The following is a 24,086-nucleotide window of genomic DNA, read 5'->3' on the forward strand; positions in this document are numbered from 1 at the left end:
AGGGGTATAACTTTGGTGTTTTTAGAGTTAGAGACTTAGAGAAATTTGACATGAGAGCTATTTTTGGCAACAAATTAGGACATGTCAAATTTCATAAGGATCGGCCGACTATATCTTATAGCTGCCATATAACTGAACGATCGGAAATGACCCAACTTTCGTGTTTTTGAAGATAGAAAGCTGGAACTTGGTACAGATTATATTTTTGGTCAGTTAATCCGACCTACGAAATTTCATTAGGATCGGCCGACTATATCCTATAGCTGCCATATAACTGAACGATCGGAAATGGTATTTGGTAGAAATATCAACTTTCGTATTTTTGAAGATAGAAGTTTGGGACTTTTTTTAGATTTTTTATTGTAATTAATTGGTTTTATTATGATAAATCATAATCATAAGGATCGGCCAATTATATCCGATGTTTGCGATATATATCCGGTTTTAACTGCAAGAGTATATAAACTTCGGCTCCGTCCGAAGTTAGCTTTCCTTTCTTGTTATACCCTTGCAGAGGGTATTATAATTTTGGTCAAAAGTGTGCAACGCAGTGAAGGAGACATCTCCGACCCTATAAAGTATATATATTCTTGATCAGGATCACCTCCTGAGTTGATATGAGCATGTCCGTCTGTCCGTCTGTCTGTCCGTCTGTCTGTTTCTACGCAAACTAGTCTCTCAGTTTTAAAGCTATCGTCCTGAAACTTTGCACACACCCTTCTTTCCTTTGCACGCAGTATATAAGTCGGAACGGCCCGGATCGGCCGACTATATCCTATAGCTGCCATATAACTGATTGATCGGAAATGGTATAACTTTGGTGTTTTTAAAGTTAGAGAGTTCAAATTTTAGGTGAGAGCTATTTTTGAGTTGTTCGACGAACCTGTCAAAGGCCTGCTTTCTTAGTCTTGCCAGCTTTTCTGACAGACATTTGGTCGCTCTATTGAGGGCGGTTTTGTCCAAAGGATTCTTCGAGAGCATCCACACTCTTCGGAGTCGTCGCTTTTCAAATTTGACTTCTTCGACTTCTGGGCTCCAAAAGTGGATGTCCGTGTCAGTGGCTCTAGGGCGGTTGGAGTGCCTTGGGACTGCTTCAGAAGCCGCCGCCTGGATTTGGGCGGTTAACTCTTCTACAGCGGTGTCGATGTCAAACGAGGAGTCAAGTGTCGAGCTGGGGTCGGTAACGTTGTTCAGGTATGATTGGTACTTGTCAACGTGTGTTGTCTTGTAGATCAGCTTTTTGCGGGCTGACCTGAGCAAGGCTGGGGTGAAAAGTGACACGGCGAAGGCGCTGTAGTCCGAGAAGAAGTATTCTACTTCTCTCGCCTGAATTCCGGCAGAATCCAGTCCTCCGGAGATGGCGAAGTCTAGGACATCTGGGATTTTGTGTGGATCCGTAGGCCAGTATGTGGGTGCACCGGTCGCGTGACAGCTCAAGTTTCGGGACTGAATCTGCCTGTATAGGGCCAAGCCCATTGGGTTCCTAATCCTGGAGCCCCACCAGGGGTGTTTAGCATTAAAGTCCCCTCCGATTATGAACTTGGGGCCGAGGCAATCCAGTAGCAAGCCGAATTCCTGTTCGTTGATGTTGTGCCTGTGAATTAGGATGGCCGCGCCCCCGCGACCTCTACCGTTCGGGTGGTTAGCGGCAATGAGGTCGTATCTTCTAATAGTCAAGTATGATCTGTTGGTAAAATTCGTTTCTGATATGAGGAGAACGTCTGTTTGGTGGGTCCTGCAATACAGATCGACCTCTGGCCTTCTTTTTACAAGGCCGTTAACGTTCTATATGGTTATATCTAATCGTGTATGCATATGGATTTGCAAACGGTGGCCATCATTTGGGCTATTTGGCTCATGACCTTCTCCATCATGCGCTCAAACATAGATTCCATCCTAGCCATTAGGGCGTCCATTGGATTACTTGGGGGTGTCGCTGTCTAAATCAGATAGAATTGCATAATAGTTATTTTCAATGTTAGCTTTAAATGCAGCTCTGGCTGCTTCGCTGGTGGGTTTTTTGGTTTTTTGGCTGATGGGCTTTTTAGCAGACTTCCGCTTCTTTTTTCCATGCTCGGAGTCGCTGGAATCGTCATCTTGAAAGTTAGAATAGACCTTCTTTTTAGGAGGCGGCTTGATTTTGATGGAACTGGGGGGTCTTGCCAGCCCATTGTGTTGGTTTTGCCCGAGATTGGCCGCAAGATTATGTAAATAAGAGTGGTTTTATATTTGTTTGGTGTTTGGAAAAAATTAAAAAAATAAATTTTTTTTAACAAAAAATAAAATGATACGTTAGGTTCAAAGTTTATGTGAAAGCCTTTTATTACACAAGTGAAGCTTTGTATAAATTCTGTGAAAGATACATGAAAACATTCTGTAAATTTCTATGATATTTAAAAAGGATGTGCCTAGCTGTACAAACGCCTTCTACTCCATGTTTGTCCCACATTAGTGTCTACGTAAATAAATATGTACATCTGGTTTCAGAAAGCTGCGAACAAATCGAATACTCAGAAAGTTAAACTTTATTTGCTAGTTGAAATGCGATGGGCCGCCAGATCGTTTCGCCGCATAGAAGTGTAGTTTTCACATAACATGCAATGATAAAGAGCGTCTGGTTAGACTTGGGTCCGAAGAAACAAGTTCACAATCTAGAAGTCGCACTAATCCTGGTGAGCCTGGAATCAATTGACTAACGCGTTTTTTTAATTAGCGAATTTTAGCAGCCGAATATCTAATACTTAATCTTTTAAATTTTTGATCTGATATAATACACACCCCAATTTTGTTTTGTCTCTATAGATTCTTCTTCATCGAATAAGTTTTTATACCCTTGCAGAGGGTATTATAATTTTGTCCAAAAGTGTGCAACGCAGTGAAGGAGACATCTCCGACCCTATAAAGTATATATATTCTTGATCAGGATCACCTCCTGAGTTGATATGAGCATGTCCGTCTGTCCGTCGGTCCGTCCGTCTGTCTGTCCGTCTGTCTGTCCGTCTGTCTGTCTGTCCGTTTCTACGCGAACTAGTCTCTCAGTTTTGAAGCTATCGTCTTGAAACTTTGCACACACCCTTCTTTCCTTTGCACGCAGTATATAAGTCGGAACGGCCGGGATCGGCCGACTATATCCTATAGCTGCCATATAACTGATTGATCGGAAATGGTATAACTTTGGTGTTTTTAGAGTTAGAGACTTAGAGAAATTTGACATGAGAGCTATTTTTGGCAACAAATTAGGACATGTCAAATTTCATAAGGATCGGCCGACTATATCTTATAGCTGCCATATAACTGAACGATCGGAAATGACCCAACTTTCGTGTTTTTGAAGATAGAAAGCTGGAACTTGGTACAGATTATATTTTTGGTCAGTTAATCCGACCTACGAAATTTCATTAGGATCGGCCGACTATATCCTATAGCTGCCATATAACTGAACGATCGGAAATGGTATTTGGTAGAAATATCAACTTTCGTATTTTTGAAGATAGAAGTTTGGGACTTTTTTTAGATTTTTTATTGTAATTAATTGGTTTTATTATGATAAATCATAATCATAAGGATCGGCCAATTATATCCGATGTTTGCGATATATATCCGGTTTTAACTGCAAGAGTATATAAACTTCGGCTCCGTCCGAAGTTAGCTTTCCTTTCTTGTTATACCCTTGCAGAGGGTATTATAATTTTGGTCAAAAGTGTGCAACGCAGTGAAGGAGACATCTCCGACCCTATAAAGTATATATATTCTTGATCAGGATCACCTCCTGAGTTGATATGAGCATGTCCGTCTGTCCGTCTGTCCGTCTGTCCGTCTGTCTGTCCGTCTGTCTGTTTCTACGCAAACTAGTCTCTCAGTTTTAAAGCTATCGTCCTGAAACTTTGCACACACCCTTCTTTCCTTTGCACGCAGTATATAAGTCGGAACGGCCCGGATCGGCCGACTATATCCTATAGCTGCCATATAACTGAACGATCGGAAATGACCCAACTTTCGTGTTTTTGAAGATAGAAAACTGGAATTTAGTACAGACTCTATTTTTGGTCAGTTGATCCAACCTACAAAATTTCATTAGGATCGGCCGACTATATCCTATAGCTGCCATATAACTGAACGATCGGAAATGGTATTTGGTAGAAATATCAACTTTCGTATTTTTGAAGATAGAAGTTTGGGACTTTTTTTAGATTTTGTATTGTAATAAATTGGAGTATATATTCCTATTCCCATAAGGATCGGCCAACTATATCCGATGTTTGCGATATATATCCGGTTTTAACTGCAAGGGTATATAAACTTCGGCTCCGCCCGAAGTTAGCTTTCCTTTCTTGTTTTTTTTTTATTATCAATCATTCAAAAGTTACATTTAAATTCTGTCCGGAATTATGAACAATAATTAAATTTTTTAATGATACCTTAGCTTAATGGAATATTGAGTAATATGTTATAATGTACAAATATGATTTTTTTTTTTTTTTTTTTTTTTTTTGCTTGTCCTACGAACTACTTTTAACTTTAATTTTTGTTTAAGCCTTGACGTTTCAATTAGAATTTATGGTGAACTTTTTAGTGGGCGTGGATAAATCTAGAAATGCAGCTCAGTCCCATTCGTTCGAGTGGCAAAGGTCCAGTGGGTGAGTCCGTTTCAGCCTCCTAGTGGTGTAGCTGTTGTCTAACAGGTTGATGGCCTCAGGGTTGGGATGTCGATCCAGTCTCTCCACGTATCTGTTGGCGAATCGCTGAACTTCTGCTTTCACGGATGGGACTCCCAGTTGGGCGTGGATTGTTGCGTTATCGTGGTACAGGTGAGCTCCGTTTATAGCTCTTAAAGCTTTGTTTTGGGCGATCTGGATGATATTTTGGCTGCTTAGACACGCCGTTCCCCATAGTTGGCTTTACAATGGCTTTATATATAAGAAGCTTGACCCTTTGCTTCAGCCTGGACCTCCTTCCAATGAGCCAGTTGAGCTGACGTAGCTTGATCCGGATTTGCGTCCGTTTGCGCAGCAAGTGAGTTTTCCAGGTGAGCCTTCTATCCAGGGTCATACCCAGATATTTGGGTGTAGGGCTGGCTGGAATTGGGGTGCCTCCGAGACTGACTTCAGGTCAGTCGCCTCTCCTCATTGTAAACGTCGTTTGGCCTGACTTCTCATGGTTGACGGCGATGTTCCACCTTCGAAGCCACGGGTCAATCATCGAATAAGTAATCAATACGCATAGCAGTTTACTTTACTGGAACAAATGAAAAAGTTTAATTCATATTTTTCACTCACGAAGCAAAACTCTCGAAGGTTATAAAAACACCCCATTTTTATACCCTTGCAGAGGTTATTATAATTTTGGTCAAAAGTGTGCAACGCAGTGAAGGAGACATCTCCGACCCTTTAAAGTACATATATTCTTGATCAGGATGACCTCCTGAATTGATATGAGCATGTCCGTCTGTCCGTCTGTCTGTCTGACTGTTTCTACGTCTCGTCTCTGTCTAGTCTCTCAGTTTTAAAGCTATCGTCTTGAAACTTTGCACACACCCTTCTTTCCTTTGCACGCAGTATATGAGTCGGAACGGCCGGGATCGGCCGACTATATCCTATAGCTGCCATATAATTGATTGATCGGAAATGGTATAGCTTCGGTGTTTTTAAAGATAGAGAGTTCAAATTTGACATGAGAGTTTTTTTTGGCAAAATAATACGACAAATTTCAAAAGGATCGGCCGACTATATCCTATAGCTGCCATATAACTGATTGATCGGAAAGACCCAAATTTCGTGTTTTTGAAGATAGAAAGCTAGAACTTAGTACTGATTATATTTTTGGTCAGATAATCCGACCTACTCAATTTCATAAGGATCGGCCAACTAGCTGCCATAAGGATCATAAGGATCCTGTAGCTGCCATATAACTGAAAGATCGGAAATGGTTTTTGGTAGAAATACCAACTTTGGTATTTTTGAAGATAGAAGTTTGGGACTTTTTTTTAGATTTTATATTATAATAAATTGGGTTATACTATTATATTCTCATAAGGATCGGCCAACTATATCCGATGTTTGCGATATATATCCAGTTTAAACTGCAAGGGTATATCAACTTCGGCTCCGCCCGAAGTTAGCTTTCCTTTCTTGTTTTGTTTGCTTTACACCCCTTGCGAATTGTTTCTACGCAAAATAGTCTCTCAGTTTAAAAGGTATCGACTTTAAACTTTGCACATACCCTACTTTCCTTCGCACGCAGTATATACGGCCGTGATCGGCCGACTATATGAATGTATCGTATAGCTGCCATAAAACTGACTGATCTAAAATGCTAACACTTTGGTGTTTTTAGAGTTAGAGAGTTCGAATATTGCATGAACTTCAGCTATTTTTGGCAAAATAATACGACATAAATTTTGAAAGGGATCAAATTTGATAAATATCGGCGGCTATATCCTACAGCTTCAATATAACGGAAATGCTATTTTGTATTTGGTAAAAATACCAATTTTCGTATATTTTAAGCTAGAAGGGTGGGACTATTTTTTAGATTTTGTATTGTAATAAAGTGGTTATAATATATTTAATATATGTTAATATATTTAATATATGTATATTAAATAAATATATATGTTATATACATATGATATTCACATAAGGTTCAGCCAACTATGTATATCTGATCTTTGCAATATATACCCCGCCTTAACTGCAAGGGTATTTTAATTTTGGCTCCGCCCGAAGATACTATTGTCCATACCAATAGCATGGACGATTCACAGGCGGGTCTAGCTGGCGCCTACAACAAAAGACACAGACACACACATATCCAATTTGGGGCCTGAAAGAAATTGGATATCGGTATCTTATCCGGCCGTTGAGTCTTTCGATCCACTCCTGTGCGTCCATTCGCTTTTGGTCGTTGAATCCCACTTTTCCTGCCTGCTATGTGGATAATGCGTCTTGTCGGGCTGACCTCTTAATGGTCTCCCGGGAAGAGTTCCTCTTCCCTTGTTGAGTGCACCCATCCATTTAGCTAGAATGTCCCATTCGGCTTCATTAGCTAGAATGTCGGTTGGGATCATTCCGGCTAAAACGAGAGCAGCATCCTCCGATATTTTTCTCAGGCCGGAACTGACAGTAGGATGCTCCTAACTTCCTCCGAAGTCCCTGGTGTCTTCTAATAGCCTTTTGGCAGCATCCATTAGAGTGATCCGTGGATCCCTGCTGCTCTTATGGTGCGCTCTGTGGAACAACCTGTTGTCCAACATCATCCGAGGTAACTAATTGTCTTCTGTGAGTTTATCACTTGTCCACTTGGATGATAATAAAATCGTCTTCGTTTAATGAGCTACCAGGTCCAGTGCGGAGATAGACATCCATGATGACATTAGTCTTGTTGCTTCATTTGACTTGGCTCCCACGTCCTTGATTGCGTTGGCCACCACGACCAGGTGCATCCCTCCGGTTGCTTTGTCCTAAGTACTTCGTCGTACATGTTGTTCCAGAGCAGCGATCAGAGGATGGATCCTTGCGGAATACCCGCGGTCACCTCATAAGTTTCTGGTCATTCATCCGTGTCGTATAGTAGTGCCCTATCTGAAAGGTAGCTGGATATTATCTCTCGGAGTACCTGCCAAGAACAATGCTCTTTAGGTGTATGTTCAATTTGCCGAGTTAAAGGCATTGCGGATGTCTGGTATAACAATTTTTTCTTTTTGGTGGGTGCTTTGGAACATAGACTCCACTATTGTCCCTAGTAGGCTAGGGCATGTTGGACTAAGGTGTTCCTGCCCTTCAATTTTTCTTATGACGACCTTGTAGGCTGTTCCCCATGGGTCCAGCTCTGCCTCGTCGCACAAATTTTGAAACTACTCGGGTTTGCTGGCTTTTATAGCCACTTTCAGAGGCCTTTTGGATGCCCTGAACTCCTCCTTTCTGGTAATCAGTTCCACTGGGCCTCTTGCCTTTTAAAATCGGCGACAGTCTTTAATCGCTGGATGTCCTGGTTCCACCAGTATTATGATGATGTGCTCGGATGTCTTCTAGGCACGGCGCTGTCACAAGTATTGGTCCTGATAATTTATTCGCTGCTCCTTCCGGGGAGGATCATGGAGCCCAGTCAAACATCTGAAGAGCTACCTCCGAGGATTCAAACACTTGTCCTTTCATTTTGGTCCTGTCACATTGGGTATCCGCGCTCCTGAATATCGATCATTTCCTACTTCCAGCTTAGTGCCCCGCTTCCTTCCCGGTGTTGCTGCAGAAAGCTCACTTTGGTTCTTCCGCGTAGAGCTCGGATGCTCTCTATGGCATCTCTCACAGGCTGGATGGATGAACCTCCATTTCCGTTCTCCAACATCTCCATTAGCTGCACGATCTCCTTCCCGAGGTCTTGCAATAATGTGTTTCCAGCGGGAGTTCACTCCGCATACTTAGAATGAAGAATACAGCTGTCCGTCAGCCCAGGGCTCGTCGTATCAGGTTCGGTTGTTCCTAGGGCTTTAGTGAACACGCTTTCTCGCCTTTTTTGAAGAGGATGCCCTTCGGGGTGCGAAGAAAGGTTGCCAGTTCCACTTTCTCTGTTTGGAATAGAGTCGGCCCATGCGGCAACTTTGCTGTTTGAGACCCTTCATCCCGCAAGAATATCTCCCGCCCCTGTCAGTCGCTGCTTACGACAAACCAGAATTTGACCCGGTAGTATTCTTGGCTCCCGCTGCGGGGATATACATATAATGTATAATATATACATATATGTAGGTATGTGTGTATGTACATGGGTACGTAATTCCTATATTCACAGCTGTACACAGACGGCTGCACAAAACAAAACTGGTAACAATAATCTGTTATTCTAAAATCTAGATTATTATAACTAAAAGTAAGGATAACTTAAGATAAAAGATATTCAATAATTTTGGTTTTAATTACATTTAGGAATAATTCAGGGGATAATAAATGGGACAATGAGTTATAATTTTTACAAATAACGCGAAATGAATCGTGTTGAGCGAAATTAGACCTAGTAATTGGTAACCAAAGGGGTCGGAAGGATCAAGTTACTCTATTAGGAATAGAGAACATTAATTTTTCAAGTGAGTTTACCCCAGCACAAGTACGACGCTCTTTTAAAGGAGGTAGCTTTAATAGTTTTAACCTGCAATGATACGACGGGAGGCAAGTGGCAGTACCCCAGTTTCAGCTTTTAATGCTTTTTTAAGCTTTTCCTTTGGTGAACAAAGTATTGCGGACTCCAAACGCTAGAACATTATTCCAAGATAGGACGAACCAACGATACATATAGAGTTTTAGTTGTGAAAGGATCATAAAATTCTTTAGACCAACGTTCGATAAAAGCTAGCACACCTCTGGCTTTATTAACTGTTAGTTATATGTGTTCGTTGAAGGACAACTTATTGTCAAAAATGACTCCAAGATCGTTAATTAGGGAAAGGAGATTGTTTGAAGAAGAAGACTTCATTAAGGTCTAATTGCAGGTGTCTATGAAGGAAATGGTCTGTTAAGCTTTTACAAAAAAGTTGCAGTTGGAATTTAACCAGTTTCTCAAGCAGTTTGGGAATCGCAGATATCTATCTTATGAAGCGGAATAACAAATGATTCATTCCATCTCTTGGGAAGTCATGCCAGCTCCAAGGATAAGTTGAATAAGATAGTGAGAGGATAGCAAAGGATATCAGAACAGTACCTTAGAGCACAGCTAGGAACATTGTCAGGACCAGCAGAGAATGAGATATCTATTGTTGAAAGAGCTTCGAACACATCCTGAATTCGAAATTTTGACAAGTAAATGTTGTTTATACATATGTGTGTTTTATAAGGATAAGAAGAATTGAGGTTATATGAATCGGACGGTTTGAAGAAATGACGCAAAGAGATTAGCAATATCCCATAATATTGTTATCCTATAACTTATTAATAACGATATAAACAAAATATCAAATGCTGCGAAGCCTCAAGGGCCATCTCCAGAGAAAACGTAATTACAATCGTACAAAAAAAAAATTGTTTCCGAAAAAGTTTTTTTTTTTTTAATTTTGTCACGGTTTCTCTCATCTTCACAAATTGCGAATTTCTGTAGCGCAAGTACAGAAAGGTTTTTTGAATGACTTTTGATGCCAAACTATTTCTAAGTATAGTTAATATATATCTGAAAAACAAATTTCATCCAAATCGCAAAAGTATGCAACAAAAATTTGTTGCTGAGAATCCATACCGTTACAGCTTGACCTTAAAAGGTTATTGCAATTGTGAATGGAAGAGATGTGTACCATGTTTAGTACAGTCTGAAAAGTCGACTGTACCCGTCCTCTCTTGTTTTTTCAGCCACTTTAGTTGTTTAGCAACAAAATAGTGCAAACGGACAATCAGAAGAACACAAGGAAGAAGTTTCATTTTGAGGAAGAAGAAATATCGGGTTTTCTGAAATAACTTCTAAACAAAAAGTCGGATCTCAATCATACATATATGTATGATATGTATGAATAACGCTTATTCAAAATTAGCAGGGTATTGGAAAAAAATATATTGTGTGTGGAGACTCAGACACTAGCCCCAATTTTGTGAATTAAAATCATTTAACATTTACGCAAATTTCTTTCAAGCTGATAGACTTTTGGCAATTGTTTTGACAAAAATTATCTAATTAAAGCAATACGTTTCATTTGATATATGATCAGATCAGACGCATAAAGAACATTTTGAATTCGGCGGCTATATAGTGTTTTCACGCGGACGCTGTGGCATGCGGGTCGCCACCATGTGTACTGTCATACGCAGCGATTTGAAAAAAAAAAAAACAAGAAAGAAAAGCTAACTTCTGGCGGAGCCGAAGTTGATATGCCCTTGCAGTTAAAACCGGATATATATCGCAAACATCGGATACAGTTGGCCGATTCTTATGATTAGATCATAATGAAACCAATTAACTTAAATAAAAAATCTAAAAAAAGTCCCAAGCTTCTATCTTCAAATATACGAGAGTTGATATTTCTACCAAGTACTATTTCGAATCGGTCAGTTATATGGCAGCTATAGGATATAGTCGGCCGATCCTAATGAAATTTGGTAGGTTGGATCAACTGGCCAAAAATAGAATCTGTATTAAGTTTCAGCTTTCTATCTTCAAAAACACGAAAGTTGGGTCATTTTCGATCGTTCAGTTATATGGCAGCTATAAAATATAGTCGACCGATCCTTATGAAATTTGGCATGCCGTTATGTTTGGCTAAAAATAGCTCTTGTGTCAAATTTGAACTCTCTACCATTTTTATACCATTTCCGATCAATCAGTTATATGGCAGCTATAGGATATAGTCGGCCGATCCGGGCCGTTCTGACTTATATACTGCGTGCAAAGGAAAAAAGGGTGTGTGCAAAGTTTCAAGACGATAGCTTTAAAACTGAGAGACTAGTTCGCGAAGAAACAGACAGACGGACAGACGGACATGCTCATATCAACTCAGGAGGTGATCCTGATCAAGAATATATATACTTTATAGGGTCGGAGATGTCTCCTTCACTGCGTAGCACACTTTTGGACAAAATTATAATACCCAAGGGTATTATAATTATTATAATTAATTATAATCTGCAAGGGTATAAAAAAGGAAAGCTAACTTCGAGCGGAGCTGAAGTTGATATACCCTTGCAGTTGAAACCGCATACACATATATCGCAAACATCGGATATAGTTGTCCGATCCTTATGAGAATATCACAATAAAACCAATTAATTACAATAAAAACTAAAAAAAAACTCTAAAAACACCGAAGTTATACCATTTTCGATTAATCAGTTATATGGCAGCTATAGGATATAGTTTGCCCTTCAAAAGATATAGGCAAAATGTAAAAAATCAATATTTTAAAAATAACACTGCAAATAATAATACAAACAAAAAAAACATGTACAGACATGTCAACTTATAACAATGACAAAAATATTAATTAGAAACTTAAGGGAAATATATTAAAAGTACCAAGTAAAAAACCCACACATGTTTTAGGAAAGCTTTTACTTTTTAAATTTCAAAGCCTAAGACGATTTATGCTGTCTATTTTTCTTAATCTAATCAATTGTAGGACCGAAAACTATCTCCTTCCATGAGCTAAAATTAACTACGATCAGACGTCTAGTTCATTTTGACAGAACAGTTGATTTTTGTTACTAAGGAAGTCCATTTCCATTTGGGTCAACCTTCGGTCGATTCTGTCACGTAGCAAAGCTAGTATCTTCAAATCCCGGTCCACCCTGTCCTTTGCAATAGTGCTGTGGCTCAATTTATCGCAAAATCTGTCGAAACAGTGATCCAAAGTTAGCATTTTACATTCAAGTCCTTGGATGTTGCTTTTTATATTCACAGACCGACTACCTAGATCCTTTAATGATCCTTTTAGATCAGCTGCAAGGTCGGCTGATGAAAGTGCGTTTTGGTGATCTCGAAGTGTGTTGAAACTTTTAGGTTTGTGGGTCACATAATGCTTGTGCATCTTAAGCAAGTTGGCCCGGAAAAGATCCCAGTTTACTTTTTCTGGGTCCCTCTCCATTCCACTTGTAAACAAATTGATCTCGTTAATCCATTGCATCATCTCTTTTTCCCGTTTACTAGGAAATTCAGTGAATGGTTTTGTTTCCGTCGGGCTACTGTACGTGACCTCTAGGGCTCTTGTTTTATAATCAGGTTTGCAGTTAGAATTAATTTTGGATGAATCTGGCTGAAACGTGATTATGGAATTCGTGTCTTTTATCACAGCCCTGCCATTAGAATTAACGAGATGCGCCTGGGTTTCCACTGTAGCTGTATCCTTTACAAGAAGCAGTCGGTCATAATCATTTAAGCATCTATTTTCGTTCAATTGATACTCGGTCGTCTTAAGGAAATCTGTCTCACCAGCATCCACCAAATGCGCGCATTCATCTAATACACAATCCATCATGCCGTTCTGTAAAAAAAAATGGTTTGTATAGTGACCTACAAAAAATTCCTTACCATCTTCTACTTTTATTAGCATTTCCTTGAAATTTTTTTTCTTTGAGCTTAAATTGGCCATGAACTCGTTCCGCATTGTCTTCACTATTTCGGCAATGGCTTCGCCCTCCCTCGATCTTGCCACTGATCTTAAATGGTCGCCGTCGTCCTGCCCATCTGGGCACTCATAATCTTTATCAATTAGGCCTTTCTGTAAAGGAATTATTATATATACTTTATTATTTTGCTATAAAGATCACTACATACCTCTACTAACAGTTCAAAGTGGATAACGTCTGCATTAAGATCAGAAGAGATACATTTATCTCTACACCTTTTGAAAGATTCCTGACTCCGAACATACTGCAGAGTTACCTGACTATCAGATTTATTAGGTTCAGCATCGTTACCATCATTTTTTTCGGAGGAAGCATTATCAAAAGACTCCTCTTGTCCGAATTCCATTTTACAAAGAATTTACAAATAAGATCCGATCTACTAATTTTGAATAAGAATTTTAACTTAGCTACTACTGAGACTTAAAACTCTAAAAATATCAAAACAATGTCACGAGTGCCGACCGAAACACTTCCACTCAAATTTCGCTTAAATTTCACTTTCGAGTGCCAAACGCCTGTTTTTATTGATTCTAGTTTTTATTGAATTTTTTCCGTGGATGGCAGTGTTCAACGTCAATTTTTTTCTTGTAAGCTCGACATTGAAGCTATTGCCTTTTTTAACCCAAACTGTGGGGAAAAAACAAAAAGAAAACAACACGTTTTCCTAGAAAATTTATTATTTCGATTCTATTTAATTTTGCTTTTTAGAAAATGCTGTAAAAATGTTTTTTCGTATAAACCTACAATTTTCGATCGGAAACGTTGTTCCAAGCATATTAAAGGTATATCGAAATTAATTGTTCTTGTAACTTCAATGACCTCTCTATCTAGACAGCTTGCGCTGTAACCCACAATATCGACCAATATCAAGAAGAAATCCTAATGAAGAATCCTAAATCCTAAAAATCAGCATTAAAACTCTTCGATCTTATGTGTGGGTCAGAGTAAACCTGTCACGAAGTACAGTACAGTATGTAAATTATATTTTAGTTGATTCCCGTGTGACTTATAGCACTTGAATTATCAGCAACGATATAACTCAATTGGTTCATAAGTGCCAACTGGAACTCTTAAGTCAACACAGCGCTTTCTAAGGACACGTGTCGCAAGCGGGTAATTAACCCTTTGACTGCCTTACCTCTTTGAATTTTGACGTTTAATACTCGAGAGATTATAACGGGAGAGTAAAGGTCACTCCTTATTTTGTCCGCAAATCAACCCATATTAAAGCGAAGAAGCTAAGAAGACATGAAACCAAAGCCAAATTTTATATATCCTTGCAATTAACAAGAAAGGAAAGCTAACTTCGGGCGGAGCCGAAGTTTATATACCCTTGCAGTTAAAACCAGATATATATCTCAAACATCGGATATAGTTATAGTATATACCAAATACCATTTCCGACCGTTCAGTTATATGGCAGCTATAGGATATAGTTGGCCGATCCTAATGAAATTTCCTAGGTCGGATTAACTGACCAAAAATATAATGTGTACCAAGTTCCAGCTTTCTATCTTCAAAAACACGAAAGTTGGGTCATTTCCGATCGTTCAGTTATATGGCAGCTATAAGATATAGTCGTCCGATCCATATGAAATTTGGCATGTCGTATTATTTTGCCAAAAATAGCTCTCATGTCAATTTTTAGCCCTCTAACTCTAAAAACACCAAAGTTATACCATTTCCGATCAATCAGTTATATGGCAGCTATAGGATATAGTCGGCCGATCCTTATAAGAATATGATAATATAATCCAATTTATTATAATACAAAATCTAAGAAAAGTCCTAAACTTCTTTCTTCAAAAATACCAAAGTTGATATTTCTACCAAAAACCATTTCCGATCGCTCAGTTAAATGGGAGCTATTAGATATAGTCAACTGATCGTTATGAAATTTGGTAGGTCGGATTAACTGACAAAAAATATAATCTGTACCAAGTTCCAGCTTTCTATCTTCAAAAACACGAATGTTTGGTCATTTCCGATCGTTCAGTTATATGGCAGCTATAGGATATATTAAACCGATCCGTATGAAATTTGGCATGTCGTATTATTTTGCCAAAAATAGCGTTCATGTAATTTTGTAATTTTGTAAATTTTATCTCTCTAACTCTAAAAACACCGAAGTTATACCATTTCCAATCAATCAGTTATATGGCAGCTATAGGATATAGTCGACCGATTCCGATCGTTCCGACTTATATAGTGCGTGCAAAGAAAAGAAGGGTGTGTGCAAAGTTTCAAGACGATAGTTTTAAAACTGAGAGACTAGTTCGCGTAGAAACAGACAGACAGACAGACAGACGGACATGCTCATATCAACTCAGGAGATCATCCTGATCAAGAATATATATACTTTATAGGGTCGGAGATGTCTCCTTCACTGCGTAGCATACTTTTGGACGAAATTATAATACCCTCTGCAAGGGTATAATAAGGAGGCAAGTCTGCTTTCCTACTAAATCGCTAGTAGGTTTGTTGTTGTTGTTTTGCCCAAGCGCAAAGACAGGCAACAACATTTTTTTGGGGAGAATCCATACCGTTAAAGATTAAACTTTAAAGGTTAGTTAAATTGTAAGTGGAAGAGATGAGTTCCGGGTATGTAACAGACGGTCTACTATAGCCGTTCTTTCTTGTTTTAATTAGAATATAATGATTCTCTTATTTTTATACCCTTGCAGAGGGTATTATAATTTTGGTCAAAAGTGTGCAACGCAGTGAAGGAGACATCTCCGACCCTATAAAGTATATGTATTCTTGATCAGGATCACCTCCTGAGTTGATATGAGCATGTCCGTCTGTCCGTCTGTCTGTCCGTCTGTCTGTTTCTACGCGAACTAGTCTCTCAGTTTTAAAGCTATCGTCTTGAAACTTTGCACACACCCTTCTTTCCTTTGCACGCAGTATATAAGTCGGAACGACCGGAATCAGCCGACTATATCCTATAGCTGCCATATAACTGAACGATCGGAAATGGCCCAACTTTCGTGTTTTTGAAGATAGAAGCTGGAACTTGGTACATATTTTAGTTTTTTTTTAGTTTTAGTTTTAGTTTCATTTAATCCGACCTACCAAATTTAATAACGATCGGCCGACTATATCTTATAGCTGCCATATACTGAATGATCGGAAATGGTTTTTGGTAGAAATACCAACTTTGGTATTTTTGAAGATAGAAGCTTGAGATTTTTTTTAGATTTTGAATTGTAATAAATTGGATTATATATTCATATTCCCATAAGGATCGGCCAACTATATCCGATGTTTGCGATATATATCCGGTTTTAACTTTCTTGTTTTGAAATAAATGTTTTTTTCATTTAATTGTAAATTAGAAAAGGGTAACTGTTAGAGTAACTGTTTCGGCTGTGAAAAATAGGCGATACTGCGAAACCAAAAAACGTAAACCAAAAGATTATAGTTTGCACGTTTTTCTAGAAAGTAACCATGACAACACAATATATGAGCCGGATCCTAGTACTAATAGCAACGGGTTATGAGAAGGCAATCCTGCAATTCATTGCTAGCAGAAGTCTGTGGGGCTTAGATGCATCGGCACCAGCACCGTGAATCAAATCCTGATCTGCTTGACTCCAGTACAAAGCAAGCTGCACATAAAGTAATGACCGATAGCCCCATCAACTGTAAATTAATATCATAATGGGGATGACATGGGAAATACGACTGACATCCGTCAGGAATGCCAACCATGGTCACTACACCTCCGACCCAAAAACGCACTAGCTGCGGCCAACGCGGTAGCTGATAATTACGCGCGATTGGCTTGACCCGTCGTTTATGTATATATTTGCAGAAGGACCAGCACAAGTTAAGTCTATCAACAGAGCGGATAGATCACCTGTGGATAAATTGAAACTCCAAAAAGTATAACACCCTTGCTATTTCTACCTATCGGAACTACAGCTGAGATACTTTCATTCATTTCATAAACAACCTCTCGCAGCGGGCGCAATAATTCTAAGCTTCCCCGTCCCCGAAGGAACAAAAAAATGAAAAGCAATGTGTCGGGTCAGGCAGCAGCCCACCGGTGTAATTTTAATGTTTAAATATGTTAACGTAATGTTTGGCTTAAGTTTATACAAAAGCTAGTTGATCGCAAGCCGACTCTCTCTCGGCCGCTCGACTCAACGGACTTTCTTTAGAGAGTTTTAGCTCGGCAATGTCTAGGTCGGGCCGCCCTCTCCACTTTCGAGAGCTTTAGCTCGAGGTGACTTGTCGGGCCGCCCTCTCTGTGTATATGACTTGAGTCCCTGCATGCACCATAAGCAGGTCTATCTGCGGATCATCCGGCTTCACCTGCATGTAGGAATAAACATTTTTTATAACGTTCAAAATTAACAAATTCGTCTTTTTATTTACGGCATTGAAAACGCTCAATGACCAAACACAATGGTTGCAGTGGGACCTGAAATAGCTGCACGCTGAGGAAAATGGGGCCTCAGATTGCCTTTAAACATGATTTTCAGTTCTACGTTTGAATAAGCCCAATTGCTGAAATAGCTAGAAGAATTGGAATTGCGAAACATGTCTTGTAGTGCCTAAACAGCCTAAACAGCCATGTCACAATTCTATTTGAACAAATGTGCCATTGGGCATGCTAATAACACTATTTACATATATACATACATACATACATATGTAAATATATTGCTTTTGGTCCGAACAAAGTTATCTAAATTTTAAAGAATTTAAAAAAATGCTATTTCTGCACGTTCAGAGCTAGCCCAACCTAGAGAAGAAAGTTGACTGAGGAGTTCTTTGGCTAGAAAACCAGCGGTTTTCTGCGGAAGGGGAAAGAAAAGCTTTTTACAAGAACATTTCCAGCCACCATCAATTAACAATAAGCTAACAAACCACAAACTATTTATCAATTAAACCCATACATTTTTATGCGTTTTTAAGGGCGGAAAGTTTTTAATAATTGTTCAGACAAAAACGGAAAAAGTGTAAAACCAGAGGCCCAATCAATTACCATTATTATAAACCGCCTTTCAAAGTTCCAGAACCTGGCTTTTAAAAAGAAAAATAAACACATATTTGCGTACATATATTGCGTATAAAAGTACTGGCTCGAGCTCATCCGATTCTCGCTTATGGCAACTCAAAACATGTTTACCAGATCATTAGTGATGCACAAACTTTTCCGCGGTACTCACGCTGCTCCCTGTGCATTCTTATTGCTTCATGAAGAGTCTCCTAGGCATCCAGCCACGCTTGGCAGAAGCCTCAGAAAACACAGCCCGCTGACATACGGGCAGCGGCAGTGACCTGAAAGAGCATGTGGAACTAATCACAAATTTTTGCAATCGCATTGTGAGGTGAAAGTGCAACCATGGTATGTATCTTATGTCACCGGAGCCCTTTGTCAGGTCAGAGAGCTTAGCAGTCCAGCGGAATAATAAAAGCTAAACTTTAGTTCTTGAAGACCCACGTATAAGAAAGCCAAAACAATATAAAATACAAAACATTAGTCAATTAGATAAAAGTTACTTTATCCAAAAAATTTTCCAAAAGTTTTGACAAAATTCAAAATTTGAGAAAGTCTAAACTTTAGACTATTAAGCCTTTTTCTTCAAAATCGGGTTACATACATATGTACATGCATATAGTACATAAATTTTTATTTAATGACATATAAAGGGTACTATTTTTTCTGTGTAGTTCTGATCCAATTACCCAACGGAAACAAGAAATTTTCTAATACTGTTTAGTTAATAAAAATTTAAAAATAGACAGGAAGGATATTGTACATTTTTTTGTTTTCTTAAAGTCAATTAATAGCGTAATATTTCAATCAAGCTGGTTTGTTTTGTAAAACCAATGCATGTACTTTCCGTTCTTGCGATATTATGTGAATAAAACATTTATTATTTATAAAGAAAATATAAAAATATTAAACTTGTGGTTGTATATTTGTATATGCATACATATGTATGTACATATGAGTATTATTAGTCTCTCAGTTTTAAAGCTATACACTTCAAACATGGCACAAGTTAAAAATCATATCAAAAATACAAATGAATTAATATTAATGAATTAGGTTTTCCCTTCTTTTGTTCGCCAACGAGCCCCATCTAGACAAATTTTACAGGTAAAATAATCGTAACCCCTCTCCTGTAAAATTTGGTTTTACTTTAGAGTTTTGAAGATGATTTTGATTTAACGTAATGTCAAGTTTTTTATCTGAACTCGGAGCTCAGTCTGAACCCCTCGCCCTGTGGCAGGGCGAAAATATTTCAGTGGATTGAAGTATAACAATTCTCCAAATCACTAGTGTTTTCTGTGGCAGCCGTTTAGAATAACTATTTTAAAATGCCACATATAACAATTTTTTATAGAATCATTTGTTTTTTTTTAATTACTTTTTTTTTATATGGTACATACACTATTTTTTTTATTTACATATGTATACAAACCTATGTAAGCATCCAAACGAATACTGGAAGTAAATGGTGGTTCATATGTATAAAGGCGACATCCCACGAACCCCCAGATTTAGGTAGACAGTGCAATTGAAGATTGCTTTATTTTTTGTATATTTTCTCAGCTTATTGGGGTCATAAAGTTTTTAAAAAAATAAATTAATTTAATAAAATACACATAATTTAACCCAATACAAAGAAAAAGTTCAAATTTTTAAACTGTATATTACATGCCTACTTTTATTTTATCATTTAATATTCGTGGAAATTGATATGTCTGACCTATTTTGAATTTCAGATTTTTGGCGCGCACATTTTTAAATGATCTTCAGCGATGGGTGTTTGGTTGAAAAGAAAGAAAAAAATGTTATAAAATGTCTTGCATAAATATAAATAAAAACTGTACAAAAGATTTTTTCTAAATGTGTTACTCTTAATAAAGGCGAGAGGAAAAGTGTGAAATAGTTTTTAACAGGGTCTGAACGCCACCTGATCGAAAAAAAAAATACCAGAAATTTACATAGGGATGCCACCCCGCACCAATAAACTTATTACAGGTCCCTAGCAAAATAATAATAGCAAAGATTCTTCTAGCAGTTTTGGTTGGTGGTATCGAAAACATGTTGACGGAAATCATCATTTTTAAACAATATTTTTACAACCATATAGCTTTAAAAACAAGATAAACGGTTATGATAATATAAAAGTTATTTGAATCATTTGTGTCCACCGTTATGGTTGTGGGACCATAGTACGTAATTTGGAAAAAATTCGTTCACACTATAAACTACTTGTTGATGTTGATGTTGTTGTTTCAGATATACAAACCAGGCGTCCAAACTCTACACGTCACCAGGTCCAACGGCGATCTAATTTGCGCCAACGAACTACTACAAAGCCTATTGAAGTAACTGCTGAGCACAAAATTTGCCAAAGGTTGCCCTAATACCGTGCAACTCTTGCAGGCCATGCGTCAGCTTAAAGGAAAAGTCAAGGAGACGAGGAAACAGAAGAAGGAGCGCAAGCTGGACAACTTGGAGATCCAGGCCAAAATTCGGACTGTGGTTCTGCCCGCCTTTGGCGCCTTGGCAGTGTTTCTAGTTCTCTTTGTCTATTTGAAGACACGGCCTGCAATCCTGGCCTAAAGACTGAAATCTTTGACTGGATCTGTCCAAAGGAAGTGCAATCCCAATTCTATTAACAGTTTCAACATATATATATGTATATAGCTGTCATTTTAAAATTAAATGGTATTTTGCAAACTTATTCATAGCCTGAGTTTCCATAATCTGGTTTTGCCTGATCTTTTTTTAAATAATAATAATAGTAGACTTATAAAGTTAAAAATCATATCAAAAATACAAATGAATTAATATTAATGAATTAGGTTTTCCCATTTGCTCACGTTGACAACCATGAGCAGGTTTTATTTTTGGCTGTTATGTGCTTCCGTTTATTTTTTGGCCAGTCTTTCCCTGATTCATAGACACTTGCTCGTATTCGCTCTACTATATACATAAAAGTATAACAGTTAAACATATATAAAGCAAGGCCACAATTTCCACTATAAAGACCACAAAATCAATAGAAGTTCTGGAAAAAAAGTTTTGATAAATCAAAAACAACGATTATCTAATCTGCGCGCAGTGAAATATCTGAAAAAACCCAGTGTGCCAGTCAGCTGTTGTCACACATACATCCAACTATCGCGGTCGCCTGACGTTTGCTTCGAGTGTTCTCATTTTCACTCTCAAGCTGGCGGTTGCGGGCGAAAAGGGCTCAGTTAGCTTTTCTACGATGCTTAAATTTTTGGTAAGTTTAAGTTGTTCTTTTTTTATAGTATGTTTACAAATTATCACAAAAGACAACACTAGCAGTACATTACATTAATTCCATATTATGATATTTTCATGGCGTGCTTTTTTCCAGTTTGTGCCTATACATTTACATACATACAGTGGTACGCATACAGCTTTTTTCAACCCTCTTTTTTTATAACTTTCAACCGCTAAAAAAATAAAACAAAAGAACAAAAAAAAAAGATCTATAAAATAATATTATAAAAAAAATGTAATGAAAAGAAACAAAAAAAAGTAAAATCTCAAGACAATTTAACTTCATTAAAGAAAAATTAAATATAATTTTTCTTGCGCTCTCGGCTGTCAATTTAATATATTAGATAATCCATGATACAATTATCATGCGATAAACATGCTCAATACATGCTCACTGCCTTTGACTAGACTGGCCTGGATTTTTTTTAAACATTTTTTAAAATAGAATGTTTTAAAATGTTTGTAAAGACATAAATTCAACTTGTGTACATTTTAATCAGATAGGAGGCTTTCTTTTGTAAGTACGTCGGCCAAGTCAGACTGCCGACAAGGGCATAAAAATCTCGACTCTCCAAAAATCAACACAAACCTCACCAAATTGAAAGTTTCTTTTAACTGAGCTGCAAGCCAAAATGAAATTGCTGGCACTTGGGGCGCAAGTGATTAGACTCAGGGCTAATACTGGAGTGAAAATCCGCACTAATAGCACATGCTGTCAGCCAGAAATTCCGGAGCCTCTGCCTTGCTGCCCGAAGAAAAGCTTTTGGACTTTCAACCGCGCAATGTTTTTTTCCATGGTTAGGACAAGATCTGCTAGAGGCCAACCACTAATAGTACGCTGTCTTTTATTCCAGATAACCTTTGGAGCCGGGGTTTACACGGGCATCTACGTATCCCAAAACTATGAGGTGAGAACCATAAAAAACTGCAAAAATAGTTCTTTGAGCAATTCTTTTAGCAGGTCCCCCGTGTTGACGATCCTCAGAAATTGGTTCAGCGACTGAACGAGAAAGTAAAGGAACTGATGGAGGACAGCAAGAAAAAGTAATGGCCTTTGTAGTTTAATAGGATATCCACACGGCTTTAAATTCAATAAATCATTTGAGCGAATTTTAGGAATACAAATTGAGCGAAATCATTTAAAAATTGTCTACAAATCTATTATAAAGAATGAAATTTGGCCATGCTCAAATGTCAAAAATTGGTATTTGTTTTAATCTATTATCCTCTTTGTATGTATTTTGCCTGTTTCAACATCCTTAGAAATATTAGTTTCAATTCAATTTATAGATGTAGGTATCCAACACCGCTTATACATATTAAATTATTTTAGCCATTATTAAAAATGCGTTTATAAGGAAATTTTGAAGTGAAAGAAGTGGAGTCATGCTTAGGAAGATTTATTTTTATGCCGTTTTTCGGATAGTTCTTCAATGACTTCTGCTGACTTTACAAAAAAAAAAACTGATTTAGAAACTGGTGTCATAAGTGAGTTTAAGTTTCAGTTTAAAAACTAGGATTCCATACTTATTACAAGTTAAATACGCATATTAAATATAATGCCTAAACTTTTCCCAGATCAGCCGCCGAGCAAATTGTGCACGATTTTAAAAAGGAAGCCAAAAAGATTCTGGACGATTAGTCGGAGCAAACATTTTTTTAAACAAAACAAATGTATCTATAATAAAATAAAGCCTTTATAACTTTTTCGTCCTCTAACAACTGGACCTAAATGAAGGAAACTCCACCGCCATAATGTTCGAGACGCGTCTGAGGTTGGATGAACGCAAGCCAGTCGGAAGCGTGCGTGGGCAGCAGTCCCATGCTGTGACACTTATAAAGAGCTAGTGCCACATTAGCCAGGTTACCAAGGAAGTAGACTATACGCTGGCCGGTTCCTTGAGCGCCCTCGGCCATCTTGGAGGTTACTTGAGTGGTGAACATAGCCTTGATAGGCCGAATTAACATCATTCCTACCATCATAATAGGGAATATGGATATTGAGTTGCCGGACATGTACATGATAAAAAGGTTCATGGGTATCTGCATATGAAAAAAAGTTAGACTACGCACAGCTGAGCACCTCACCCCACTCTACTCACGTTCTTTAGAGGTCCTAGAGCGAGATCCCATGACTTTTTTATTACCAAGCGTTGGTCGCGACCAGCTGCATCGGTCTGGTTCACCAGAGCTGCTGGGTTGTATCCGAGCGGCGAAGGCATGTCACCATTTTTGCTTTTGAAAATTGTGGAAAAGTTAATAGTGAAAATGGTATTTGACCCACTTTTGACGACTTAATAGTAGATACCTTATGTTAAAATCCAGCGCCCATTTGAACTTCTTTGAACTTTGCTTAGTGGACATTGTTCAGCTTCCTTTTTTCAATAATTGACAACTTCCGTAAATTATCCAGGGTTGTTGATAATTTGCAGTGTGGCCGCAATCAAAACTATAAAAAATACTTTCCGCCTCAACAAGTAATACCAAAAACTGCTTTTCCATTTTTAGACAATTTCAGCGCTGGAAACCAACATAAGAAACTAGTAAAACCAACATTTTTTTTGTTTCCGTATTTAAACAGCAGCTCCACTCCAGAGCAATCTAGCAGCATCTAGAAAAAATTAAAACAATTTTAATTTATTTTTCTATAATTTTTATACCATTATTTTTGGGTATTATTATTTTGTCCAAAAGTGTGCAACGCAGTGAAGGAT

At 38.0% G+C, this 24,086-nt stretch overlaps 4 protein-coding genes and 1 long non-coding RNA gene across 13 annotated transcripts in view; 3 read left to right on the forward strand and 2 right to left on the reverse strand.

The window, feature by feature from the left end:
- Positions 1-17,432, forward strand: part of LOC138926198 (uncharacterized) — a 51,608-nt gene extending 34,176 nt beyond the window's left edge. For 2 of the 5 annotated variants that reach the window (XR_011442589.1, XR_011442593.1), the window contains 2 exons: positions 16,530-16,849; positions 16,906-17,432. This is a non-coding gene — a long non-coding RNA (uncharacterized lncRNA). The remainder of the gene's footprint in view (positions 1-16,529; positions 16,850-16,905) is intronic. The other 3 variants (XR_011442591.1, XR_011442592.1, XR_011442590.1) reach the window with 3 other exon arrangements.
- LOC108122911 (uncharacterized) lies at positions 11,948-13,523 on the reverse strand. The gene is made up of 3 exons (XM_017237752.3): positions 13,237-13,523; positions 13,001-13,180; positions 11,948-12,943 (listed from the first exon to the last, which is right to left on the reverse strand). The coding sequence occupies exons 1-3, from the start codon at positions 13,432-13,434 to the stop codon at positions 12,125-12,127; spliced, it is 1,197 nt and encodes a 398-aa protein (XP_017093241.2). The 5' UTR covers positions 13,435-13,523; the 3' UTR covers positions 11,948-12,124.
- A 2,923-nt stretch (positions 17,433-20,355) lies between the features above and the next one.
- Positions 20,356-20,803, forward strand: LOC108122916 (single-pass membrane and coiled-coil domain-containing protein 4 homolog). Its single transcript, XM_017237765.1, has 2 exons — positions 20,356-20,444; positions 20,503-20,803. The coding sequence occupies exon 2, from the start codon at positions 20,506-20,508 to the stop codon at positions 20,680-20,682; it is 177 nt and encodes a 58-aa protein (XP_017093254.1). The 5' UTR covers positions 20,356-20,444; positions 20,503-20,505; the 3' UTR covers positions 20,683-20,803.
- Positions 20,804-20,918: 115 nt separating this feature from the next.
- Positions 20,919-23,094, forward strand: LOC108122913 (uncharacterized). 5 transcript variants are annotated; one of them, XM_017237761.3, is made up of 4 exons: positions 20,919-21,349; positions 22,227-22,280; positions 22,331-22,416; positions 22,951-23,094. In XM_017237761.3, exons 1-4 carry the CDS (start codon positions 21,335-21,337, stop codon positions 23,012-23,014), a joined length of 219 nt encoding a protein of 72 aa, XP_017093250.2. In that variant the 5' UTR covers positions 20,919-21,334; the 3' UTR covers positions 23,015-23,094. The 5 variants fall into 5 exon arrangements, with proteins under 5 accessions (XP_017093250.2, XP_017093252.2, XP_017093246.2 ...); XM_017237763.3 differs by having other exon boundaries at positions 22,334-22,416; XM_017237757.3 differs by lacking the exon at positions 20,919-21,349 and adding an exon at positions 21,864-22,169.
- EMC4 (ER membrane protein complex subunit 4) lies at positions 22,757-23,837 on the reverse strand. Its single transcript, XM_017237755.3, has 3 exons — positions 23,681-23,837; positions 23,475-23,607; positions 22,757-23,415 (listed from the first exon to the last, which is right to left on the reverse strand). The coding sequence occupies exons 1-3, from the start codon at positions 23,734-23,736 to the stop codon at positions 23,101-23,103; spliced, it is 504 nt and encodes a 167-aa protein (XP_017093244.1). The 5' UTR covers positions 23,737-23,837; the 3' UTR covers positions 22,757-23,100.
- Positions 23,838-24,086: the final 249 nt, after the last annotated feature.

The sequence above is a fragment of the Drosophila bipectinata genome, chromosome 3L (assembly GCF_030179905.1).
Source record: "Drosophila bipectinata strain 14024-0381.07 chromosome 3L, DbipHiC1v2, whole genome shotgun sequence".
In the NCBI taxonomy this organism is placed as follows: Eukaryota; Metazoa; Arthropoda; class Insecta; order Diptera; family Drosophilidae; genus Drosophila; species Drosophila bipectinata.